Source organism: Schistocerca cancellata, chromosome 11 (genome assembly GCF_023864275.1).
Source record: "Schistocerca cancellata isolate TAMUIC-IGC-003103 chromosome 11, iqSchCanc2.1, whole genome shotgun sequence".
Taxonomy (NCBI): domain Eukaryota; kingdom Metazoa; phylum Arthropoda; class Insecta; order Orthoptera; family Acrididae; genus Schistocerca; species Schistocerca cancellata.
The window spans coordinates 117,307,267-117,329,508 of record NC_064636.1 but is presented as its reverse complement, the minus strand read 5'-3'; the positions used below and the strand labels follow the sequence as shown (position 1 = coordinate 117,329,508).

General features: G+C 43.2%; 1 protein-coding gene across 1 annotated transcript in view; it reads right to left on the bottom strand.

Annotated features, from left to right (window-relative positions):
- The window catches only part of LOC126108298 (uncharacterized), a 535,066-nt gene that overhangs the window by 194,358 nt on the left and 318,466 nt on the right, over positions 1-22,242 (bottom strand). Inside the window, exon 13 of the mRNA XM_049913520.1 lies at positions 18,615-18,752. Within this exon, the coding sequence (XP_049769477.1) occupies positions 18,615-18,752 (138 nt within the window). The remainder of the gene's footprint in view (positions 1-18,614; positions 18,753-22,242) is intronic.

Here is a 22,242-nt window from a genome sequence, read left to right as displayed (position 1 = left end):
TTGTCACGGTTCGCACGACTCCCCCAAACGGAGGTTCGAGTCCTCCCTCGGGTATGGGTGTGTGTGTTGTTCTTAGCGTAAGTTGGTTTAAGTTAGGTTAAGTAGTGCGTAAGCCTTGGGACCGGTGATCTCAGCAACTTGTTGCCATAGTCCTTACAACAAATTTGCAGTTTCCTAACTTATGCTAAGAACAACACACACACCCATGCCTAAAGGAGGACTCGAACCTCGTACCTCCGGTGGGAGGGTCCACGTAATCCGGGACATGGTATCTCTCACCGCGAGGCCACTTCGCGCGTATTATTTTATGGACAACGAACGTCTTCCCAGGCACGTGATGGAATTCAAAGGTTGTGCGTGTGCTAACAGTTTGGTACAGAGTCAGAATCCGTGCAGGACAGATGCGGAAACTGACTTTAGGCAGGCTACACCGTTACTGGTGTGAGCCGAGTAACATTAACCAGCAGATGTACCCACTATTGTGGCGGATGACGTGTGCCTGTAACACCACCTCAGCGCTCACACAGCTGGACACAGTTCTTTTTCACAGCCACGTTGCTTGTTTTCTCCTTTCCACGTGTCTCGCTGAAATCGATTTGTAAATATTCACTGAAGGCGAAAAAGGTTAGAAATACACCTGAAATGAGTGCTGAAAAGACAAGCCACGACCGTGGCTTTGCGTATTATCTCCTTACAAACATACTACCCGCGCATTCGACATAGAGTGGGCAAAATTCGTAGACACACTCAATACTCAGATTTATGAGCTGAAATCTTACAAGGGGCGGACAAAAATATGACATCACATGAAAGCACAACGCACAACCATGCCTACTAAGTTACAGAAAAACCGTTGTCATTCAAAACAGCTTCCAGGCGTCATGGAATGTGTAATTAAATTTCCTGTCCGGTATTCAAGGGAATCTTACACCATTCTCCCTGCAAAATAATGTCAAGTTCTGGTATATTGCGTGTCTATGGAATATCGCCTCATTTGTGCGACTGGATTTGTGATTTTCTGTCAGAAGGGTCACAGTTCATAGTAACAGACTGAGTCATCGAGTAAAACAGAAGTAACATCTGGTGTTCCCCAAGCAACAGGCCCTCTGTTGTTCCTCATTTATATTAACGATATAGGAGACAATCTGAGCTGCCCTCTTAGATTGTTTGCAGATGACGCTCTCATTTACCGTCTTGTAAAGTCATCAGATGATCAAAACAAATTGCAAAATTATTTAGATAAGATATCTGAATGCTGCGGAAAGTGGCAGTTGATCCTAAATAAAGAAACGTGTGAACCTATTCACACGAGTACTAAAAGAAATTCGGTAAATTTCGATTAAGCGATAACTCACACAAATCTGAAGGCTGTAAACTTAATTAAATACCTAGGGATTACAATTTCAAATAACCCAAATTTGAACGATCACATACACTACTGACCATTAAAATTGCTACACCACGAAGATGACGCGGTACAGCGCGAAATTTAACCGACAGGAAGAAGATGCCGTGATATACAAATGATTAGCTTTTCAGAGCATTCACACAAGGTTGGCGCCAGTGGCGACACCTACAACGTTCTGACATGAGGAAAGTTTCCAACCAATTTCTCATACAGAAATAGCAGTTGACCGGCGTTGCCTGGTGAAACGTTGCTGTGATGCCTCGTGTAAGGAGGAGAAATGCGTACCATCACGTTTCCTACTTTGATAAAGGTCGGATTGTAGACTATCGCGATTGCGGTTTATCGTATCGTGACATTGCTGCTCGCGTTGGTCGAGATACAATGACTGTTAGCAGAATATGGAATCAATGGGTTCAGGAGGGTAATACGGAACGCCGTGCTGGATCCCAACGGCCTCGTATCACTAGCAGTCAAGATGACTGGCATCTTATCCGCATGGCTGTAACGGATCGTGCAGTCACGTCTCGATCCATGAGTCAACAGATGAGGACGTTTGCAAGACAACGACCATCTGCACGAACACTTCGACGACGTCTGCAGCAGCATGGACTATCAGCTCCGAGACCATGGCTGCAGTTACCCTTGACGCTGCGTCACAGACAGGAGCACCTACGATGGTGCACTGAACGACGAACCTGGGAGCACGAATGGCAAAACGTTTTTTCGGACGAACCCAGGTTGTGTTTACAGCATGATGACGGTCGCATCCGTGTTTGGTTACATCGCGGTGAACGCACATTGGTTCAAATGGCTTTGAGCACTATGGGACTCAACTGCTGTGGTCATAAGTCCCCTAGAACTTAGAACTACTTAAACCTAACTAACCTAAAGACATCACACACATCCATGCCCGAGGCAGGATTCCAACCTGCGACCATAGCGGACGTGCGGTTCCAGACTGTAGCGCCCTTAACCGCTCGGCTACTCCGGCAGGCGACGCACATTGGTAGCATGTATTAGTCATCCGGCGTTATAGTATGGGGTGCCATGGGTTACACGTCTCTGTCACCTCTTATTCGCATTGAGGGCACTTTGAACAGTAGACGTTACATTTCAGATGTGTTACGACCCGTGGCCCTACCCTTCATTCGATCCCTGCGAAACCCCACATTTCAGCAGGATAATGCACGACCGCTTGTTGCAAGTCCTGTACAGGCGTTTCTGGATAGAGAAAGCACATTCTCCAGATCTCTCACCAACTGAAAACGTCTGGTCAATGGTGGCCGAGCAACTGGCTCGTCACAATACGCCAGTCACTACTCTTGATGAACTGTGGTATCGTGTTGAAGCTGCATGGGCAGCTGTACCTGTACACGCCATCCAAGCTCTGTTTGACTCAATGCCCAGGCGTATCAAGGCCGTTATTACGGCCAGATGTGGTTGTTCTTGGTACTGATTTATGAGGATGTATGGACCCAAATTGCATGAAAATATAATAACATGTTAGTTCTAGTATAATATATTTGTCCAATGAATACCCGTTTATCATCTGCATTTCCTCTTGATGTAGCAATTTTAATGACCAGTGTGTAGATAATGTTGTGGGTAGTGCAAACTAGAGACTGCGATTCACTGGCAAAACACTTAAAAGGTGCAACAGGTCAACTAAAGAGACTGCTTACACCACGCTTGTCCACCCTATCCTGCAATATCACTGTGTGGTGTGAGATCCGCATCGGGTGAGACTGACGGATGTCATCGTAAATGTTCAAAAAAGGCCAGCTCATTTCCCATTATCGCGAAATAGGAGAGTGAATTGGAGTGGTAATCAGTGAAATAATTTCAATCACCAGTTTTCTCTTCCGATTGCGAAAATATTCTGTTGGCGCGCACCTACATAGGGAGAAATGATCACCACGAGACAATAACAGAAATCGGGGCCTGCACAGAAAAATTTAAGTGCTCGTTTTCCACGCGCACCGCTCTAGAGTGGAACAGTAAAGAGACAGCTTGAAGGTAGTTCGTTGTGCCCTCTTCCAGGCGCTTTTTTGTGAACAGCAGAGTAATCACGTAGATGTAGATGTAACAGTGACTGAGGTGGATAGCAATCATATACCCTTCTTCCCGAAGCGCACCACAGAGGTTCGCTATTATTGTGACCTCGTGACTGTGGCGAGGTGACCTGTGTGGACAGAGGCCGACTGGGGAACAAACATTGTACCAAGGTTTCAGGACTTCAGCAGCACAGTTTCCCGTTCCGGGCATTCACATTACCGGCTTGCGGGTTGGAATTCCAGCTCGTGCTGCAGTTCTTTGTTCATGGAGCCCCTTCGTCTTATCATCGTGCTGACGGTGCTCTCAATCGTTACGTCCAGTTCTGCAGTGATTTTTGAAGCTGTCGTCCTCTTACTTTTTGTCTCAATCCTCTTCGGTCATTGTCTGTCACGGTCACAGTGTTCTGGTTACCTGCCCTGGGCACTGACGTAAGTTCAGGCAGTGTTCCTTTTTGGTAAAGTTAACTATATTACCTTATTTCAAATTCAAGTGTACCAGCGGAATTTTCTGCCTTTTGGCTGTTAGTGTTCCAGTTACCTGCAATGGCCACTAACATAAATTCAGGTACCGTCCTTTCCTACCTGTTGTCACTGTCCAACGTGGTGTGTGGTTTTGACAGCTTAATATACAGGGTGATTCAAAAAGAATACCACAACTTTAGGAATTTAAAACTCTGCAACGACAAAAGGCAGAGCTAAGCACTATCTGTCGGCGAATTAAGGGAGCTATAAAGTTTCATTTAGTTGTACATTTGTTCGCTTGAGGCGCTGTTGACTAGGCGTCAGCGTCAGTTGATTGGATATACAAATGGAAACAGATGAATCTTTCGTTTCAAAGATTGTGTTTAGTGATGCAGCAACTTTCCACACTAACGGGAAAGTCAACCGTCACAATGTCTGTATATGGGGCACTGAGAATCCGCGGGAAACAACTCAGTATGAACGTGACTCGCCTAAGGTGAACGTTTTCTGTGCCATTTCAGCAAATAAAGTTTTTGGTCCATTTTTCTTCGAAGGTGCTACTGTAACTGGACTAGAGTATCTGGAGATGTTAGAGAATTGGGTGTTCCCTCAGCTCGAACAAGATGCATAACAATTCATATTCCAGCAGGATGGAGCGCCACTACATTGGCACTTATCTGTCCGTAACTACCTGAACGTCAACTACCCGAGGCGATGAATCTGCCGCCAGGCAGCCCGTGACAGAGCACTTCATCACTGGCCTCCAAGAAGCCCTGATCTTACCCCCTGCGATTTTTTCTTATGGGGGTATGTTAAGAATATGGTGTTTCGGCCACCTCTCCCAGCCACCATTGATGATTTGAAACGGGAAATAACAGCAGCTATCCAAACTGTTACGCCTGATATGCTACAGAGAGTGTGGAACGAGTTGGAGTATTGGGTTGATATGGCTCGAGTGTCTGGAGGGGGCCATATTGAACATCTCTGAACTTGTTTTTGAGTGAAAAAAAAACCTTTTTAAATGCTCTTTGTAATGATGTATAACAGAAGGTTACATTATGTTTCTTTCATTAAATACACAATTTTAAAGTTGTGGTATTCTTTTTGAATCACCCTGTATATTTCATGTGGAAAATCACGCCCGTAACAGTTTGCTCTTTGAGTTTTTATGTACCGATTGGTGGATAGCAAGTCGTTTGTTCGGTCAGTCCGTGACTGTCTCTTGGTTGGGTCACCAACGGATCAAGTGTAGTTGGGTCCACCACTTGTCTCACCTAAGTGAACGTTGATGTTTCGAGGGCAGCCCCCACCCCCTCCCCCCTGGAGGTGACTGAGTGCCGTTGTTTATAGTGTTTAATGGTCTGTTAGTAATCTATTACAACCAAAGCTTTCAAATAAAAGAGTTTTTTATTGCATTTATGTATATCAATTGTGGGCCTTCAGCCACACACTAACGTTATCAAGGCAAGAAATTCCGCTGTTCCACTTGAACTGTAGTGAACCAATATAGTTAATTCCACCGCACGGCGGCTCGATTTCACCACTACAGACACTCGGTGTTGCTCACAGGAAAAGCTCCCCAACAGCACATTATTTTTGAATTTAGTTATTGTTCTTGCATTGCTTTTTCATTTAGTGTGTGTTCAGCCATTTAAAACTTAAGTGTTAAGGTATTTTTGAATTTTTTCAAAATCAGCTGTGGGCCTTCAGCCACTTGAAGCCTTAATCTTAAAATTTCCCCTTAAGCGAAAACATTTTAAAATTTTGACATTTAATTGTGGTCTTCAGCCATTTGTATTGCACTTTGTATATGTTTGTCGTATCTACATTTGCCTTGAGGCTTTCCGAGTAGCTGTGATACATATTTTATTTGAAATTTTAACTGCGTGTCTTCAGTTAATTTAAATTTATCTTGTTGCTTTCTAAGATTTCTTGTTGGAGGCCTTCAGGCATGAAAGAATTGGATTTTGAAACGTGTACTTGTAAACGATTGGCTAAGTGCCATTTTGTTTTACAGATGTTATTAAACTACAATTTGGAAGTGAAACTGACCGACACGTTATTTGGCCCTTTGCACAATCCTAATCACCTGCTCGTCCCAGCAGGTGTAGCGGGCGTTTCACTATCGTCCGCATTGTGACTTGGCGGATGACTCAGTTGCTCTTTCTCTGTATGCCGTATACGCGTTCGATAGGTGCCTCTTGAAACACGTCACACTTCGGCTGCCTCAGTTACGCAAGCACCCACCACACGAGTACAGACAGTTCGCCCACTTCCGACTTCACTTACCTCCGATACAGTGCACTCAGTATGCGGTATCCGGACCAGAGCGCGACTGACATCTGTGGTGAACTGAGGACAATGCGCAGCAGCCTCAGGTAGCATCGGCATTAGTTTTGAAGCCTGCATTTCTCGCACTGATGCTATACTTTTGCCTGACGCCTGTATAATGGAACAAGTATCCCAGCAACCACGGTCAGGGACAGCAAGCGACTGAAGATAGGAGGTCTTTCCTAATGCACTTGACTTGGTGACATGTATACACTGAAGAGCCATACGAATTGCTACATCTGCCCAATATTGTGCAAGGCCTCTGCGAACAGGAAGAAGTACCCAACACGACGTAGCAACAACTCGACATACGTCTGGAATAGTGCTGGAGGAAACTGACACCGTGAATTCTGCAGGGATGTCCACAAATCAGTAGGAGTACAAATGGGTGGAGATCACTTTTGAACAGCACGTTGCAAGGCATTCCAGATGTGCTGAATAATGTTAATACCTAGGGCGTTTGGTGACCAGCGGAAGTGTTTAAACTCAGAAGAGTGTTCCTGTAGCCACTCCGTAGCAATGTTCGACGTGTAGGGTGTCGCATTGTCCTGCTGGGCTTGCCCGAGTCTGTCGAAGAGCACAACGGACATGATCGGATGCAGCTGATCAGACAGGATGTGTACGCACGTGTCACTTGTCAGAGTCGTATCTAGACGTGTCAGGGCTCCCGTGTGATTCCAACTGCAAAATCTCCAAACATTACAGAGGATCCACCACCCTGAGCAGTCCCCTGCTGACTTGCACTGTCCATGGATTCATGAGGTTGTCACCATACCTGTACGCGTCCATCCACTCGATACAATTTTAAACGAGATTCGTCCGACCAGGCAACATGTTTCGAGTTATCAACTGTCCAATGTCGGTATTGACGGCCCCAGACGAGGCGTAAAGCTCTGTGTTTTGCAGCCATCGAGGGTATACGAGTGGGCCTTCTGCTCCGAAAGCCCGTATTGATGATGTTTCGTTGAATGGTTCGCACACTGACACTTGCTGATAGTCCATCATTGAAATCTGCAGCAATTTGCGAACGGGTTGCACATGAGCGATTCACTTCAGTCGTAGCTGGTTCTGATCTTGTAGGATCATTTTCCAGCTGCAGCGATATCAGAGATCTGATGTTTTACCGTATTCTTGAGATTCACGGTACACTCGTGAAATGGTCGTACGGAAAAGCCCCATTTCGTTCCTACCTCGGAGATATTGTGTTCCATCGCTCGTGTGCCGCGTATAACACCATGTTCAAACTCTCTAAAATCCTTTTAAGCTGCCATTGTAGCAGCAGCGTCAGACATCAGGAACCAGGTTTTTCACTGTAAGACATTTCCAGGGGCAGATGTGGACTCTGAGCATAACCTATTGGTTACGAACTGTAGATTAAAACTGAAGAAACTGCAAAAAAGGTGGGAATTTGAAGAGATGGAACCTGGATAAACTCAATGAACCGGAGGTTGTAGAGAGCTTCAGGTAGAGTTTTAGGGAAAGATTGACAAGAATAATGGAAAGAAATACATTAGAAGAAGAATGGGTAGTTTTTAGAGACGAAATAGTGAAGGTAGCAAAGGATAAAGTAGGTAAAAAGACGGGGGCTAATAGAAATCCTCGGCTAACAGAAGAGATATTGAATTTAATTGATGAAAGGAGAAAATATAAAAATGCAGGAAATGAAGCAGGCAAAAACGAATACTAAAGTCTCAAAAATGAGATCGGCAGGAAGTGCAAAATGGCTAAGCAGGGATGGCTAGAGGAGAAATGTAAGGATGTAGAGGCTTATCTCACTAGGGGTAAGATAGATACTGCCTACAGCAAAATTAAAGAGACCTTTGGAGAAAAGAGAACAACTTGCATGAATGTCAAGAGCTCAGATGGAAACCCAGTTCTAAGCAAAGAAGGGAAAGCAGAAAGGTGGAAGGAGTATATAGACGGTCTATACAAGGGCGATGTTCTTAAGGACAATACTATAGAAATGGAAGAGAATGTAGATGAAGATGAAATGGGAGATATGATACTGCGTGAAGAGTTTGACATTGCACTGAAAGACCTGAGTCGAAAAAAGGCCCCGGGAGTAGACAACATTCCATTAGTACTACTGACAGTCTATGGAGAGCCAGTCCTGACAAAACTCTACCATTTGGTGAGCAAGATGTATGAGACAGGCGAAATATCCTCAGACTTCAAGAAGAATATAATAATTCCAATCCCAAAGAAAGCAGGTGTTGACAGATGTGAAAATTATCGAACTATCAGTTTAATAAGACACGGCTGCAAAATACTAACGCGAATTCCTTACGGACGAATGGAAAAACTGGTAGAATTCGACCTCGGTGAAGATCAGTTCGGATTCCGTAGAAATGTTGGAACACGTGAGGCAATACTGACCTTACGCCTTATCTTAGAGGAAAGATTAAGGAAAGGCAAACCTACGTTTATAGCTTTTGTAGACTTAGAGAAAGCTATTGACAATGTTGACTGGAATACTCTCATTCAAATTCTAAAGGTGGCAGGGGTAAAATACAGGGAGCGAAAGGCTATTTACAATTTGTACAGAAACCAGATGGCAGTTATAAGAGTCGAGGGGCATGAAAGGGAAGCAGTGGTTGCGAAGGGAGTGATACAGGGTTGTAGTCTCTCCCTGATTTTATTCAATCTGTATATTGAGCAAGAAATAAAGGAAACGAAAGAAAAATTCGGAGTAGGGATTAAAATCCATGAAGAAGAAATAAAAACTTCGAGGTTCGCCGATGACACTGTAATTTTGTCAGAGACAGTAAAGGACTGCAGCTGAACGGAACGGACATGGTCTTGAAAGATGGATATAAGATGAACATCAACAAAATCAAAACGAGATTAACGGAATGTAGTTGAATGCTGCGGCAATTAGATTAGGAAATGAGACGCTGAAAGTAGTAAATGAGTATTGTTGTTTTGGGGAGCAAAGTAACTGATGATGGTCGAAGTATAGAGGATATGAAATGCAGACTGGCAGTGGCAAGGCAAGCATATCTGAATAAGAGAAATTTGTTAACATCGAGTATAGATTTAAGTGTCATGAAGTCATTTCTGAAGGTATTTGTATGGAGTGTAGCCATTTATGGAAGTGAAACATGGACGATAAAAAGTACAGACAAGAAGAGAATAGAGGCTTTCGAAATGTAGTGCTACAGAAGAATGCTGAAGATTAGATGGGTAGATCACATAACTAATGAGGAGGTATGAATAAGCTTGGAGAGATGAGAAATCTGTGCACAACTTGACTAGAAAAAGGGATCGGTTGGTAGGGCATATTTTGAGGCATCAAGGGATCACCAATTTAGTATTGGAGGGCAGCGTGGAGGGTAAAAATCGTAGAGGGAGAGCAAGAGATGAATACACTAAGCAGATTGAGGATAATTACTGAGAGATGAAGAAGCTTGCACAGGATAGAGTAGCATGGAGAGCTTCATCAAATCAGTCTCAGGACTGAAGACCACAACAACAACAATGATTGCACGAGTACGTTGATGTAGTGTGACGTCGACCACTGTTACGGCTGACATACTGTTTTCTCATTTTGTGAAATATTGTTTCGGACGAGAACTTCTGTTTTCGTAGCCGTTGAGGTATAGTTAATTTTCTGTTTCTATTCATTGCATTTGGCGTCCAGACTTTTTCTGTGCACCATTTGTCGTCTGAGCAGAAGGGCCTGAGGAGTAAATATTATTTCTAGTTTTATGCCAAAGTCGTACAGTTACTCAGCGTCTTGCTTTCTTCTAAATCTAGATTTATGTCTCTTATGAAACGGACAGTGTACTTTATTCGATGCTCCATCAGCTGCTGTTACTCGCCTATTATCCATAGGTCTGTCGACGATGATTTGGCATAATTTTGTATAAACCTTTACCTCAAAGATCTCGAAACTAAAGTACACTTACCACTGTCTCCAAAAGGCCATTGTCAAACTTCCTGCCAGATTGAAACTGTGTTGCGGACCGAGACTCTAACTCGGCACCTTTGCCTTCCACAGGCAAGTGCTCTGCCATCTGAGCTACCCAACGACGCCTCACGCCCCATCCTCACAGCTTTATTTCCGGCCAGTAACTCGTCTCCTTCTTTCCAAACTTCACAATGGCTGGCTCTGAGCACTATGGGACTTAACATCTATGGTCATCAGTCCCCTGGAACTTAGAACTACTTAAACCTAACTAACCTAAGGACAGCACACAACACCCAGCCATCACGAGGCAGAGAAAATCACTGACCCCGCCGGGAATCGAACCCGGGAACCCGGGCGTGGGAAGCGAGAACGCTACCGCACGACCACGAGATGCGGGCTCCAAACTTCACAAGAAGCTCTCCTGCGAACCTTGCAGAACTAGGATATTGCGGAGACATGGCTTAGCCACAGCCTGGGGGATGTTTCCAGAATGAGAATCTGCAATGGAGTGTGCTCTGTTACGAAACTTCCTGGCAGATTGAAACTGTGTGCCGGACAAAGACGAACTCAGGCCTTTTGCAGGAGAGCTTCTGTGAAGTTTCGAAAGTAGGAGACGAGGTACTGGCGGAAGTAATGCTGTCAGGACGGGGCGTGAGTCGTGCTTGGGTAGCTCAGATGGTAGAGCACTTGCCCGTGGAAGGCAATGGTCCCGAGTTAGAGTCTCGGTCAGGCACACAGTTTTAATCTGCCAGGAAGTTTCATATAGCGCACACTCCACTGCAGACTGAAACTCTCATTCAGGCCATTCTCAAGTCTGCACCTACTCTTACCATAAGGTGACCTAGTTTCATAAATTTGGAATGACTGCAGTACCAAAATTTTCCAATTGCATATATTCTTTACATTGTACGTTAAGCTGGCTACGTCGTGTGAAAAGTTAAACATCAGTTGAGGAACGACTTTAGTGATGACAAAGTACGCATGACGCGACTGCGGTTTATTTCCACATTCGGAGATCAAAAATATAAATACGAGAAACATACTGGTGTACAAAAATAAATAATAACTTTTACACAGTAATTAATAACCAACATTAAACAAAAGTGCATTCACGGTCCATTCCAACCTATCCAGGTTCAAAGTAGCACAAGGATGAGAACGGGGCGAGATATACTCGTAACGTGAGATGACACTCTGCTAAGCGAGCTCCCGTAAAACCGGGACAGCAAGAGAAAATTGCCACTAGATGAGAGCAAGGTAGACATTGTGGCGCTGTGTCACATACATTGTGACAACAAATTATATGAAATGACGAAATGGAAAGTGGTACTTCTGTGCTCGTAGGAATACAGTGTGATGTGCAATAATGTACCATCAGTCATTTTCTTCTTCTACATAATTTATTATCACAGTACATATGACAAGGCGCCACCATGCTTACCGTGCTGTCACCTTGTGGTAATTTTGTCTTCCTATCACGGTTTTATGGCAACTCGCTTAGTAGTGAGTCATCTCGTGTTATGAGCACATCTGGTAACACCCTCATCCTTGTGATGCATTTGCACCTGGGTAGCTACGAATGGACTGTCTGCAGATTTGTTTAATGCTGGTTCGTTATTCCTGCTTAACATCTATTATGTATTTTTGTATGCCAGTTTTTTTCTTATATGACTGTTTCAGATGTCTGAAGATGGATATAAATCAAAAACCCGTCATTCGCGCCTTATGATCAATAAAGTCTTTCCTCATCTGCTGTATGACCTTTTATGCGACGTAGCCAGCTCACGACAGATCTACGCATAGTTACTAGAATGGTCCCTAGCCTCCTATGTGACTTTATGTCACATCTTTATTACGTTCTGTAAAGTTTGGTTCGTACGTAATGTCTTTCAGTTGTCTAGCTTCGGTGCCAGCTGGGACATTAAACATTGTCACATGTGCCTAAATCTCTCAGTCAGTTGGTTAGGTAGTTAATTAGTTACATGTTCCATGGATCATTTTATATGATAGATTGTAATGAATTGGAGTGAACTGTTTTACATTCACATCGCATTTAATTTGTACACAGTGCTACATTCTCAACATTTCTATATTTTTCTTACTTATAAAAACAAAAATCGATATACAGATATGAGTTAGGAATTCTTACCCACCATTTTTCATGTAGTACAGTATTATTGTAATATAAATTCTTCTAGAGAACAGAACGAATTGTCAAGGAAAAACTTTCTCGTTTGTCACCAACTTTTACTTAACTGTTTGTCATATACACTCCTGGAAATTGAAATAAGAACATCGTGAATTCATTGTCCCAGGAAGGGGAAACTTTATTGACACATTCCTGGGGTCAGATACATCACATGATCACACTGACAGAACCACAGGCACAGAGACACAGGCAACAGAGCATGCACAATGTCGGCACTAGTACAGTGTATATCCACCTTTCGCAGCAATGCAGGCTGCTATTCGCCCATGGAGACGATCGTAGAGATGCTGGATGTAGTCCTGTGGAACGGCTTGCCATGCCATTTCCACCTGGCGCCTCAGTTGGACCAGCGATCGTGCTGGACGTGCGGACCACGTGAGACGACGCTTCATCCAGTCCCAAACATGCTCCATGGGGGACAGATCCGGAGATCTTGCTGGCCAGGGTAGTTGACTTACACCTTCTAGAGCACGTTGGGTGGCACGGGATACATGCGGACGTGCATTGTCCTGTTGGAACAGCAAGTTCCCTTGCCGGGCTAGGAATGGTAGAACGATGGGTTCGATGTCGGTTTGGATGTACCGTGCACTATTCAGTGTCCCCTCGACGATCACCAGTGGTGTACGGTCAGTGTAGGAGATCGCTCCCCACACCATGATGCCGGGTGTTGGCCCTGTGTGCCTCGGTCGTATGCAGTCCTGATTGTGGCGCTCACCTGCACGGCGCCAAACACGCATACGACCATCATTGGCACCAAGGCAGAAGCGACTCTCATCGCTGAAGACGACACGTCTCCATTCGTCCCTCCATTCACGCCTGTCGCGACACCACTGGAGGCGGGCTGCACGATGTTGGGGCGTGAGCGGAAGACGGCCTAACGGTGTGCGGGACCATAGCCCAGCTTCATGGAGACGGTTGCGAATGGTCCTCGCCGATACCCCAGGAGCAACAGTGTCCCTAATTTGCTGGGAAGTGGCGGTGCGGTCCCCTACGGCACTGCGTAGGATCCTACGGTCTTGGCGTGCATCTGTGCGTCGCTGCGGTCCGGTCCCAGGTCGACGGGCACCAGCACCTTCCGCCGACCACTGGCGACAACATCGATGTACTGTGGAGACCTCACGCCCCACGTGTTGAGCAATTCGGTGGTATGTCCACCCGGCCTCCCGCATGCCCACTATACGCCCTCGCTCAAAGTCCGTCAACTGCACATACGGTTCACGTCCACGCTGTCGCGGCATGCTACCAGTGTTAAAGACTGCGATGGAGCTCCGTATGCCACGGCAAACTGGCTGACACTGACGGCGGCGGTGCACAAATGCTGCGCAGCTAGCGCCATTCGACGGCCAACACCGCGGTTCCTGGTGTGTCCGCTGTGCCGTGCGTGTGATCATTGCTTGTACAGCCCTCTCGCAGTGTCCGGAGCAAGTATGGTGGGTCTGACACACCGGTGTCAATGTGTTCTTTTTTCCATTTCCAGGAGTGTAGTTTATACCATTGGGTAAGGGAGTAAAAAACTTTATTGCAGAATTGTGCACCGCTTTTTGTGCTAAAGACAATCTTAATGTGGAATAATGAACGTCTTTTTCCATCTCGGAATTGTAATTAAGCACCTTTTTGTCCCTTTTGAACAACAGTGGCTTATTTGCAACAAACATCACGAGGGAATAAATATAATGTCAAGCAGTAGTCAGAATACCCAACGTTTTAAACAGATATCTACAAGATGATTGTGGGTGAGCACCACATATTATTGTTACAACACGTTTTTGTGCAATGTAGACTTACTTCCTCAAATATGAATTACCCCAGAACACCATTTCACGTGGCATTATTGAACGAAAATATGCAAAATATTTCAACATACTGATTTGTGTCTCCCCAAGATTTCCAATGAACTAAGCGCAAATGTCGCTGAACTAAGTTGTTTTACCAGTTCCAAAATACAGGGTGATTCAAAAAGAATACCACAACTTTAAAAATGTGTATTTAATGAAAGAAACATAATATAACATTCTGTTATACATAATTACAAAGAGTATTTAAAAAGGTTTTTTTTTTCACTCAAAAACAAGTTCAGAGACGTTCAATATGGCCCCCTCCAGACACACGAGCAATATCAACCCGATACTCCAACTCGTTCCACACTCTCTGTAGCATATCAGGCGTAACAGTTTGGATAGCTGCTGTTATTTATCGTTTCAAATCATCAATGGTGGCTGGGAGAGGTGACCGAAACACCATATCCTTAACATACCCCCACAAGAAAAAATCGCAGGGGGTAAGATCAGGGCTTCCTGGAGGCCAGTGATGAAGTGCTCTGTCACGGGCTGCCTGGCGGCCGATCCATCGCCTCGGGTAGTTGACGTTCAGGTAGTTACGGACAGATAAGTGCCAATGTGGTGGCGCTCCATCCTGCTGAAATATGAATTGTTGTGCTTCTTGTTCGAGCTGAGGGAACAGCCAATTCTCTAACATCTCCAGGTACTGTAGTCCAGTTACAGTAGCACCTTCGAAGAAAAAGGGACCAAAAACTTTATTGGCTGAAATGGCGATCAAATGTACAACTAAATGAAACTTTATAGCTCCCTTAATTCGCCGACAGATAGTGCTTAGCTCTGCCTTTTGTCGTTGCAGAGTTTCAAATTCCTAAAGTTGTGGTATTCTTTTTGAATCGCCCTGTATGTTTGTTTCAATTTAAGTTCTCATCATCTGTTATACTCATCATTGTTGCAGTATCGCTAGATGTGCAGAACTGAATCTGTTGTGTCTTTTTAAAACTGAAGGAGAGACCATTTGCAAAAAACTAGTCAATGCTATTTTTAAGAACCCTGTTTACCATTTCTCCTGTTTCTGTGTGTAAGCTCAGAGTAATTACAATACTAGTGACATTTGCAAAAAGAACTAATTCTGCTTGTTCTATATTAGGCGGAAGAGCGTTTTAATGTATGAGGAACAGTGCTGAACGTAAGGTTGAACCTTGGGGTACACCATACAGGATTTCTCTCCAATTGGAATGATTCCTGGGACTATATTGTTTGAATTACTACACACAACTTGCTGCATTACTTTGGTTAGATATGACATTAGTCGTTGGTTGGGTGCACCATCAGTCCCATAAAATATCATCTCATCTTGGAGAATACCACGATCCACTTCTTACAGAGGTTGCAGAAAATACCAGCTGGCGCTATTTTATTATTTAATGCTTGTAAACACGTGGTATATGTATATGTAATAAACTGTTAAGATAGCCTTCAACGAGTCTGAGGCTGGCACTAAGGAAGCAAAAATTAAATTTAGAACTGATATGAGTGAATTTTACCTGAGTGAAGCTTTTGATATGTTATACAAATTACAGGTACTCAGAGCATCATACGTATATCAGTTGTCTTACTGGGCGCATACAGTCACTCAATATGTATAAAAATAACTTGCATATGTGACTATTTGCATATTCTGAACCGTTTTGAGCACTCCATCAACAGCTGGAGGAAGTTGCCCCCAACACTATGTAAGAGATGCACCGCATTTGTCTACAAGAGAAATTTTAAAAAAAGTTCTAGGCAAAGGTAAATATTAAGAACAATAAACAACAGAACAGAAAGTCTTCATACACTTAAACGAGAAAATAACTGATAGGAGTGCATGAAAAGGCATAGTTATAGGTAAAAAGGGCAGGGAATTAATAACAAGCTGCTTCTTATATCGAATTCACCATCAATTACGGAGGCCACTCGTCCTGAATTTTACAGGATAGTTCCACATTTTGATATATTGCCCCGAGCAGGCATGGGCCTGGGTATGTCCCGCAAAATGTATTGTAGACTTTTTTTCATTCTATTCACTTATGTATCCAGATTGCAGATAATTAGTCGTCTTATGTTCGTCATCTCAGCTTTTCGATTGTTCATTCAGTTATTGTACTTCTAGTCTATGCCACACACATTGATTTAATAAGTTGTAATCTTTGATTGTCAATGAAAATGGAAATTTCAGAAAGATAATACGGTTAACAAGAAGACAGTGGCAAAAAAGAGGGGAAAAATCGGGAAGTATTTGCAGAACTAAAAGGCATTTATGCCTATACAGTTTCAAGTGGGAAATGAATGCACCATTCTTGCCATCATATCCAAGAACTGATTCAAAGCAATGTGTAAAATGTGCACTAACACATTTAGTGTTGGTCATGGAGGCTTTAATGACATAAGTAAACACGCAAATGGTGAAGAACTCGAATAGACTGTGAGCATCTCAATCAAAAACAAGAGAATAACTTCTTTTTTTGAGTCTAATTCTGAAAAAAGAATGCATTAGGATAAAGTTACAGCTTCTGAATTGAACAAGGTGTATCACAATTTCTACACAATGTGCCTTCCGTTATTAGGTTCGTAGCTCAAGATTGGTCCCTACGATATTTCCAGATGTAGAACTGTCTAGGAACATTTCTTTGGAAAGAAGAAAAGCAACATCAGTAGTTACCAATTCCCTTGCAACCTTCTCAGTAGCTCAATAATTTAAGGATAGATATATGTTTTACGCAACAGCAAGCGATGCCCCTAATCATGGACACACTAAAATGTTCCCAGTTATTATTAGGTATTCCTGTTCCAGTAAAGGTGTACATGTGCTGGTCGACTACCGTAGTGACAACCCTGTCTCTGCAAATGCTATTTTCGATCAAACTGAAGGCAGATTAATAATGCACAATCTAAGCCTCAACAACATTCCTTCATATTATGCTGATGGCACATGTATCAACTTTGTGAATAAGCATTCAGCATTTACTCTCTCAAAAAACGAAAATAATATTTTAATCGGAGCAAGTTGCTCAACTCATAAAATTCATAATGCATCTATGTTTACATTTGATAAGGTTCAGCTTTTTGATTTACAAGGTTTTGTTACTAAAATTTATAATTATTTCTTCCATAAAAAGGAGTAAAGGGTTTGAAGGAGCCTTTTTTTTACTTTGTGATACTCAATACATTGAATTGTCAGCTACTACAATACTTTGTTATCTGTGTATTTCTAAGATATTAATCAGATCAAATATGTTTGTAATTTATAATCCTACAAAAAAATGGACCCGCAAGTCGCTGAAGTATTTTCAGTACTGGTTTTTGTGTTAGGCATCATTAAATTTTTGTGTGGAAAACGTCATTCTATGAATAAGAGAATGAAGAGAATATAACTACTAATTTCATTTCACGCCGTACTGTGTCCCTCAAAATTCTGAAATATATTTTTTTTGTACACCTGCAGAGTTGGTAATCCTACCATCCATGCTCAGTTACGACTTTATGGAGAAGTTGCCCACTTTTGTCCCACATTCTACGGTACTGTAGTGAGGAACTGTATGAACACAGACAGAAAGTAGGAATAAAACTGAACAACACTGGCCTACGGGCAGGAAACCCAATGGAAATTTTCTCTCATAATCAATATATGCCCATAGATATTCATATACAAGAGGGCAGTACTATAAACTGGAGTGTACAGCACTTCCTGTAGTGTTCAATCTAGCGTGGCAATTCAGAATTGAATACACAATGCAATATTTTGAGATATGATATCCCATCTGTAGTAGGGTTGTGTTATGTAGTCTCTAGACACAAACTAAATGTCTCTGAGCATTAACATGTAGAATTTCTCATGCATATCTTCAAAGCAGTTATGAAATATCTACGAGTGTCACCCATGAAATTTTCCGCTGCCGCCATTGTGAAACTAACAAAATTGCTAAGGGCCATTTGTGAAACTTTGGAACCGTTTAACAGTGATCAAGGTTAACTCAAGGCTTTGTGGCAGCAATGAATCTTACATGATGCCAAAAAAGTACACCCAGGGTGAGGGAGTAATAACACAAAGACTAAGAGGCAGGAGCACAAAGTGTAATGACGTCATGGACATACAGAAAAATCCTGTAATGCTTATTCATTTATGATTCAAGATCTAACTTAAACTGACAACTGTATAGCATATTTAGTGGCAGTTTTAACAGGAAACAACTTAAGGAAAATGTAGTGAGGACGATAACTAATTATTCCGTCATTAGTAAATACAATCTCTGTTTGTGTTAAATACATTAACTTTTTACTAGTTTCTAGAACTGCTATCATGGTGAAAGGAAACCGTTAGCTAGATTGAAGTGTAAAACATCACAATAAAAGTCATAGTTATCCCGTACGGAACGGTCCATTCGACAGGTGCAGAAACCGGTGTTTTGACATTTATACTTACTCTGTTTACAATACGGTGGATAGAATCCAGCGGAGCATCCAGAGCGACACATTCCAGTGTACCGATCACAGGTTTCACCATATTTGCATTTCCCACACTTCTGCCGGCAAGATGCTCCATACATTCCCAAATCACATGCTAGAACACATATATAATTTTAAAACAGTTATTGTTTGGATTGACGTCTGTAGGCCAGAAAACAGTTCTTCACTAAATATCAAAAATAGGAAAAAAATGCGGTCATATTTTACGGCACTATAGATTACTAGCATGATATTTGTTTATGGTCAGCCAGTTCCAGCAATAGTTTCACACTACTTGTGAAACTATTGCCTGTATGACAGAAGGCACATCGTATGACATCAGATTGCATCTAGATTAGCACATAGTTTAAGGATGAGGGGATTCATGTGGTTTGTTGCCACAGTTTGACATATTTAATTCACTCATGAAGAAGTAACTTGCAGTGGAAAGGTAGGATGATGTGTTAAATGTGTCAGGTGAGTGAGGAATAACGATCCTAGAGGGGCAAATAATTTTTGCAATTTGATTTCGAAAATTTTATAGAAGGTGAATTTATGAGGTACCACACAGCTTTACAAACCCAGCGAGTGAATACCTGCGTGGATTGATTGGCTGGTTGGTGAACATCAGAAAACAATCAGCAGGGCTGGAGAGAGGTCACAGGTGCAGGTGTCGTGCCAGAACAACAGGCCAGTCGCCCTTCTATGGTCCACACTGACTGGCGTAATTATTTTCATCGTGCCAGGCCACGAAAATTGCGGACAATACCGGAGTTAATGATTTCTAATTAAAAGGTAAGAAGCAGCGAATGTTTTGCTTTTGGCAGAATGTAAACAACATATGGGTTTCAGAAATTCACTGTATTTCTTTTACATGATGAGCGCATTTGTGTGCTAATGAGATAAACGTATTTCAGTTGAGTACAAAGCGGGTTTTCTTCTCTGTTTAATAATGCTAGGTGGGGTTGGGAGAATTATTTACTCTCATAATTAACGCTGAGAACTTTTTGATTTTATTACTCGGCAAGGCAGCAGAGTATTATTGCTGTAGGAAGCAATCAGGCAAAATGCTTAAGGGTCCCAGTATGCCATTTGTAGTGGCTGTTTCAATAATCAGTGGTTTTATGACTCGTCCCTAATATGGTTGGGCAACAGCTTTGCGGCAGTGGATATACCGGTTCCCGTCAGATCACCGAAGATAAGCACTGCCGGGCGGGGCGGCACTTGGGTGGGTGACCATCCGGGCCGCCACACACTGTTGCCATTTTTCGGGGTGCACTTGAGGAGCTACTCAACCGAATAGTAGCGGCTCCTGTCAAAGGAAACCATCATAATGATCGGGAGAGCGGTGTGCTGTCCACACGCCCCTCCTATCCACATCCTCAGCTCAGGATGACACGGTGGCCTGAAGACTAAGTGAGTGCTAATATGGTAGCCTCACCTGAGCCAGTTTGGCCAAACTGATATTATTACAGAATATCAGCGCTGACAACTGATGGTTAGAATATTATCAGTTGAACCCACTCGTTCAGTCAAATAGCACAACCGGCCCAAACTTGAGTAAGAGAGTGAATAGATGGATAGGATGGATCTGGACGCATCCATGAAACGTGAGTTGGGTAATGGAAGTGAATGGACAAAAACTGAGGATGGAAGTCAGAGCTTGAGTGCAGCTGTAAATGGACATAGGCTGCGGTAGCTGAGCAGAGATGAAGGCGCTAGCGCACAGCACACTAGCGCGAACAGGCGTTTTAGACCAGTATGAGCAGTGAGTACCGCGACAACGACGTCAGTTGATGCAAATAAGGTTTTAATGTGGAAAATAGAGTTTCTCTTCCATAGCACAAGCAGCTACGCTGATGTCCAAAATTAAAGCAACAAACACCTATTTGCCAATCCTATGCCTAATTCACAGTATAATCATACAAACTCCAGAATGTGATTTTTACTCTGCAGCGGAGTGTGCTTTGATATGAAACTTCCTGGCAGCTTAAAGCTGTGTGCGGGACTGAGACTCGAAATCGGAACTTTTGCCTTTTGCGGGCAAGTGCTCTACCAACTGAGCTACCCAAGCACGACTCACGACCAATTCTGCCAGTACCTCGGCCCCAAGGTACCCGTAGAATTGAAGCTGTGAGGACAGGTCGTGAGTCGTGGTTGGGTAGCTCAGGTGGTAGAGCACTTCCCCGTAAAAGGTAAAGGTTCTGACTCCTCACAGCTTCAATTCTGCAGGTACCTTGGGGACGAGGTACTGGCACCGTTGAAGCTGTAAGGACGGGTCGTGAGTCGCGCTTGGGTAGCTCAGCTGGTGGAGCACTTGCCCGCGAAAGGCATAGGTCCCGAGTTCGAGTCTCGGTCCGGCACACAGTTTTAATCTGCCAGGAAGTTTACATACTATCAAGAGATGCCCATACGATCGTGTTCTCCACAGAAGAACTATGTAAGAGAGCATTTTCTAAGTATTGCAGAGAAATTACGGCAAAAATTCCCCCAAACAAATACAAAACCTGTAAATAATATTGCACTAAATACAATGACGTTAATTCCAACCACAGAGAATGATGTCAATAAAACTGTTCAAAAACTATAAAATAAAAATTCAGTAGGCTTACATGAAGTACCAAAGTATGTACTGAAATAATGCAGAGGCATAATACAAGGCCCCTTAACAAATATAATAAATGAATCCTTCACATCAGGGACATTTCCAGAGCAGTTAAAACAGGCAAGAGTTGTACCTTTGCTTAAGAAAGGTAATGCGGAAGGTATAGAAAATTACCGGCCCATTTCGCTGCTGTCATCATTCTCTAAAATAATAGAAGCAATTATGAAAGACTCATTAATTAATTAAGTGAATAAACACAACCTTTTAAGCGAATCACAGTTTGGCTTCCGAAGTGGCAAAAATATGGAGTCAGCCATAGTAGAATTCACAAAAGTGGTACTTTTGCTCTTGATAAAGATGAGTGTGTCACAGGAATATTTTTGGATTTTCTAAAGCGTTTGATGCTGTCGACCCAAAGATTATATTAATTAAATTAGAAGCATTAGGAATAAAAGGGGTAGCTAATGACTGGTTTCGCTGATACCTAACAGATAGGGTACAAAGAGTAGAGATAACATATACACTCCTGGAAATTGAAATAAGAACACCGTGAATTCATTGTCCCAGGAAGGGGAAACTTTATTGACACATTCCTGGGGTCAGATACATCACATGATCACACTGACAGAACAAGAGGCACATAGACACAGGCAACAGAGCATGCACAATGTCGGCACTAGTACAGTGTATATCCACCTTTCGCAGCAATGCAGGCTGCTATTCTCCCATGGAGACGATCGTAGAGATGCTGGATGTAGTCCTGTGGAACGGCTTGCCATGCCATTTCCACCTGGCGCCTCAGTTGGACCAGCGTTCGTGCTGGACGTGCAGACCGCGTGAGACGACGCTTCATACAGTCCCAAACATGCTCAATGGGGGACAGATCCGGAGATCTTGCTGGCCAGGGTAGTTGACTTACACCTTCTAGAGCACGTTGGGTGGCACGGGATACATGCGGACGTGCATTGTCCTGTTGGAACAGCAAGTTCTCTTGCCGGTC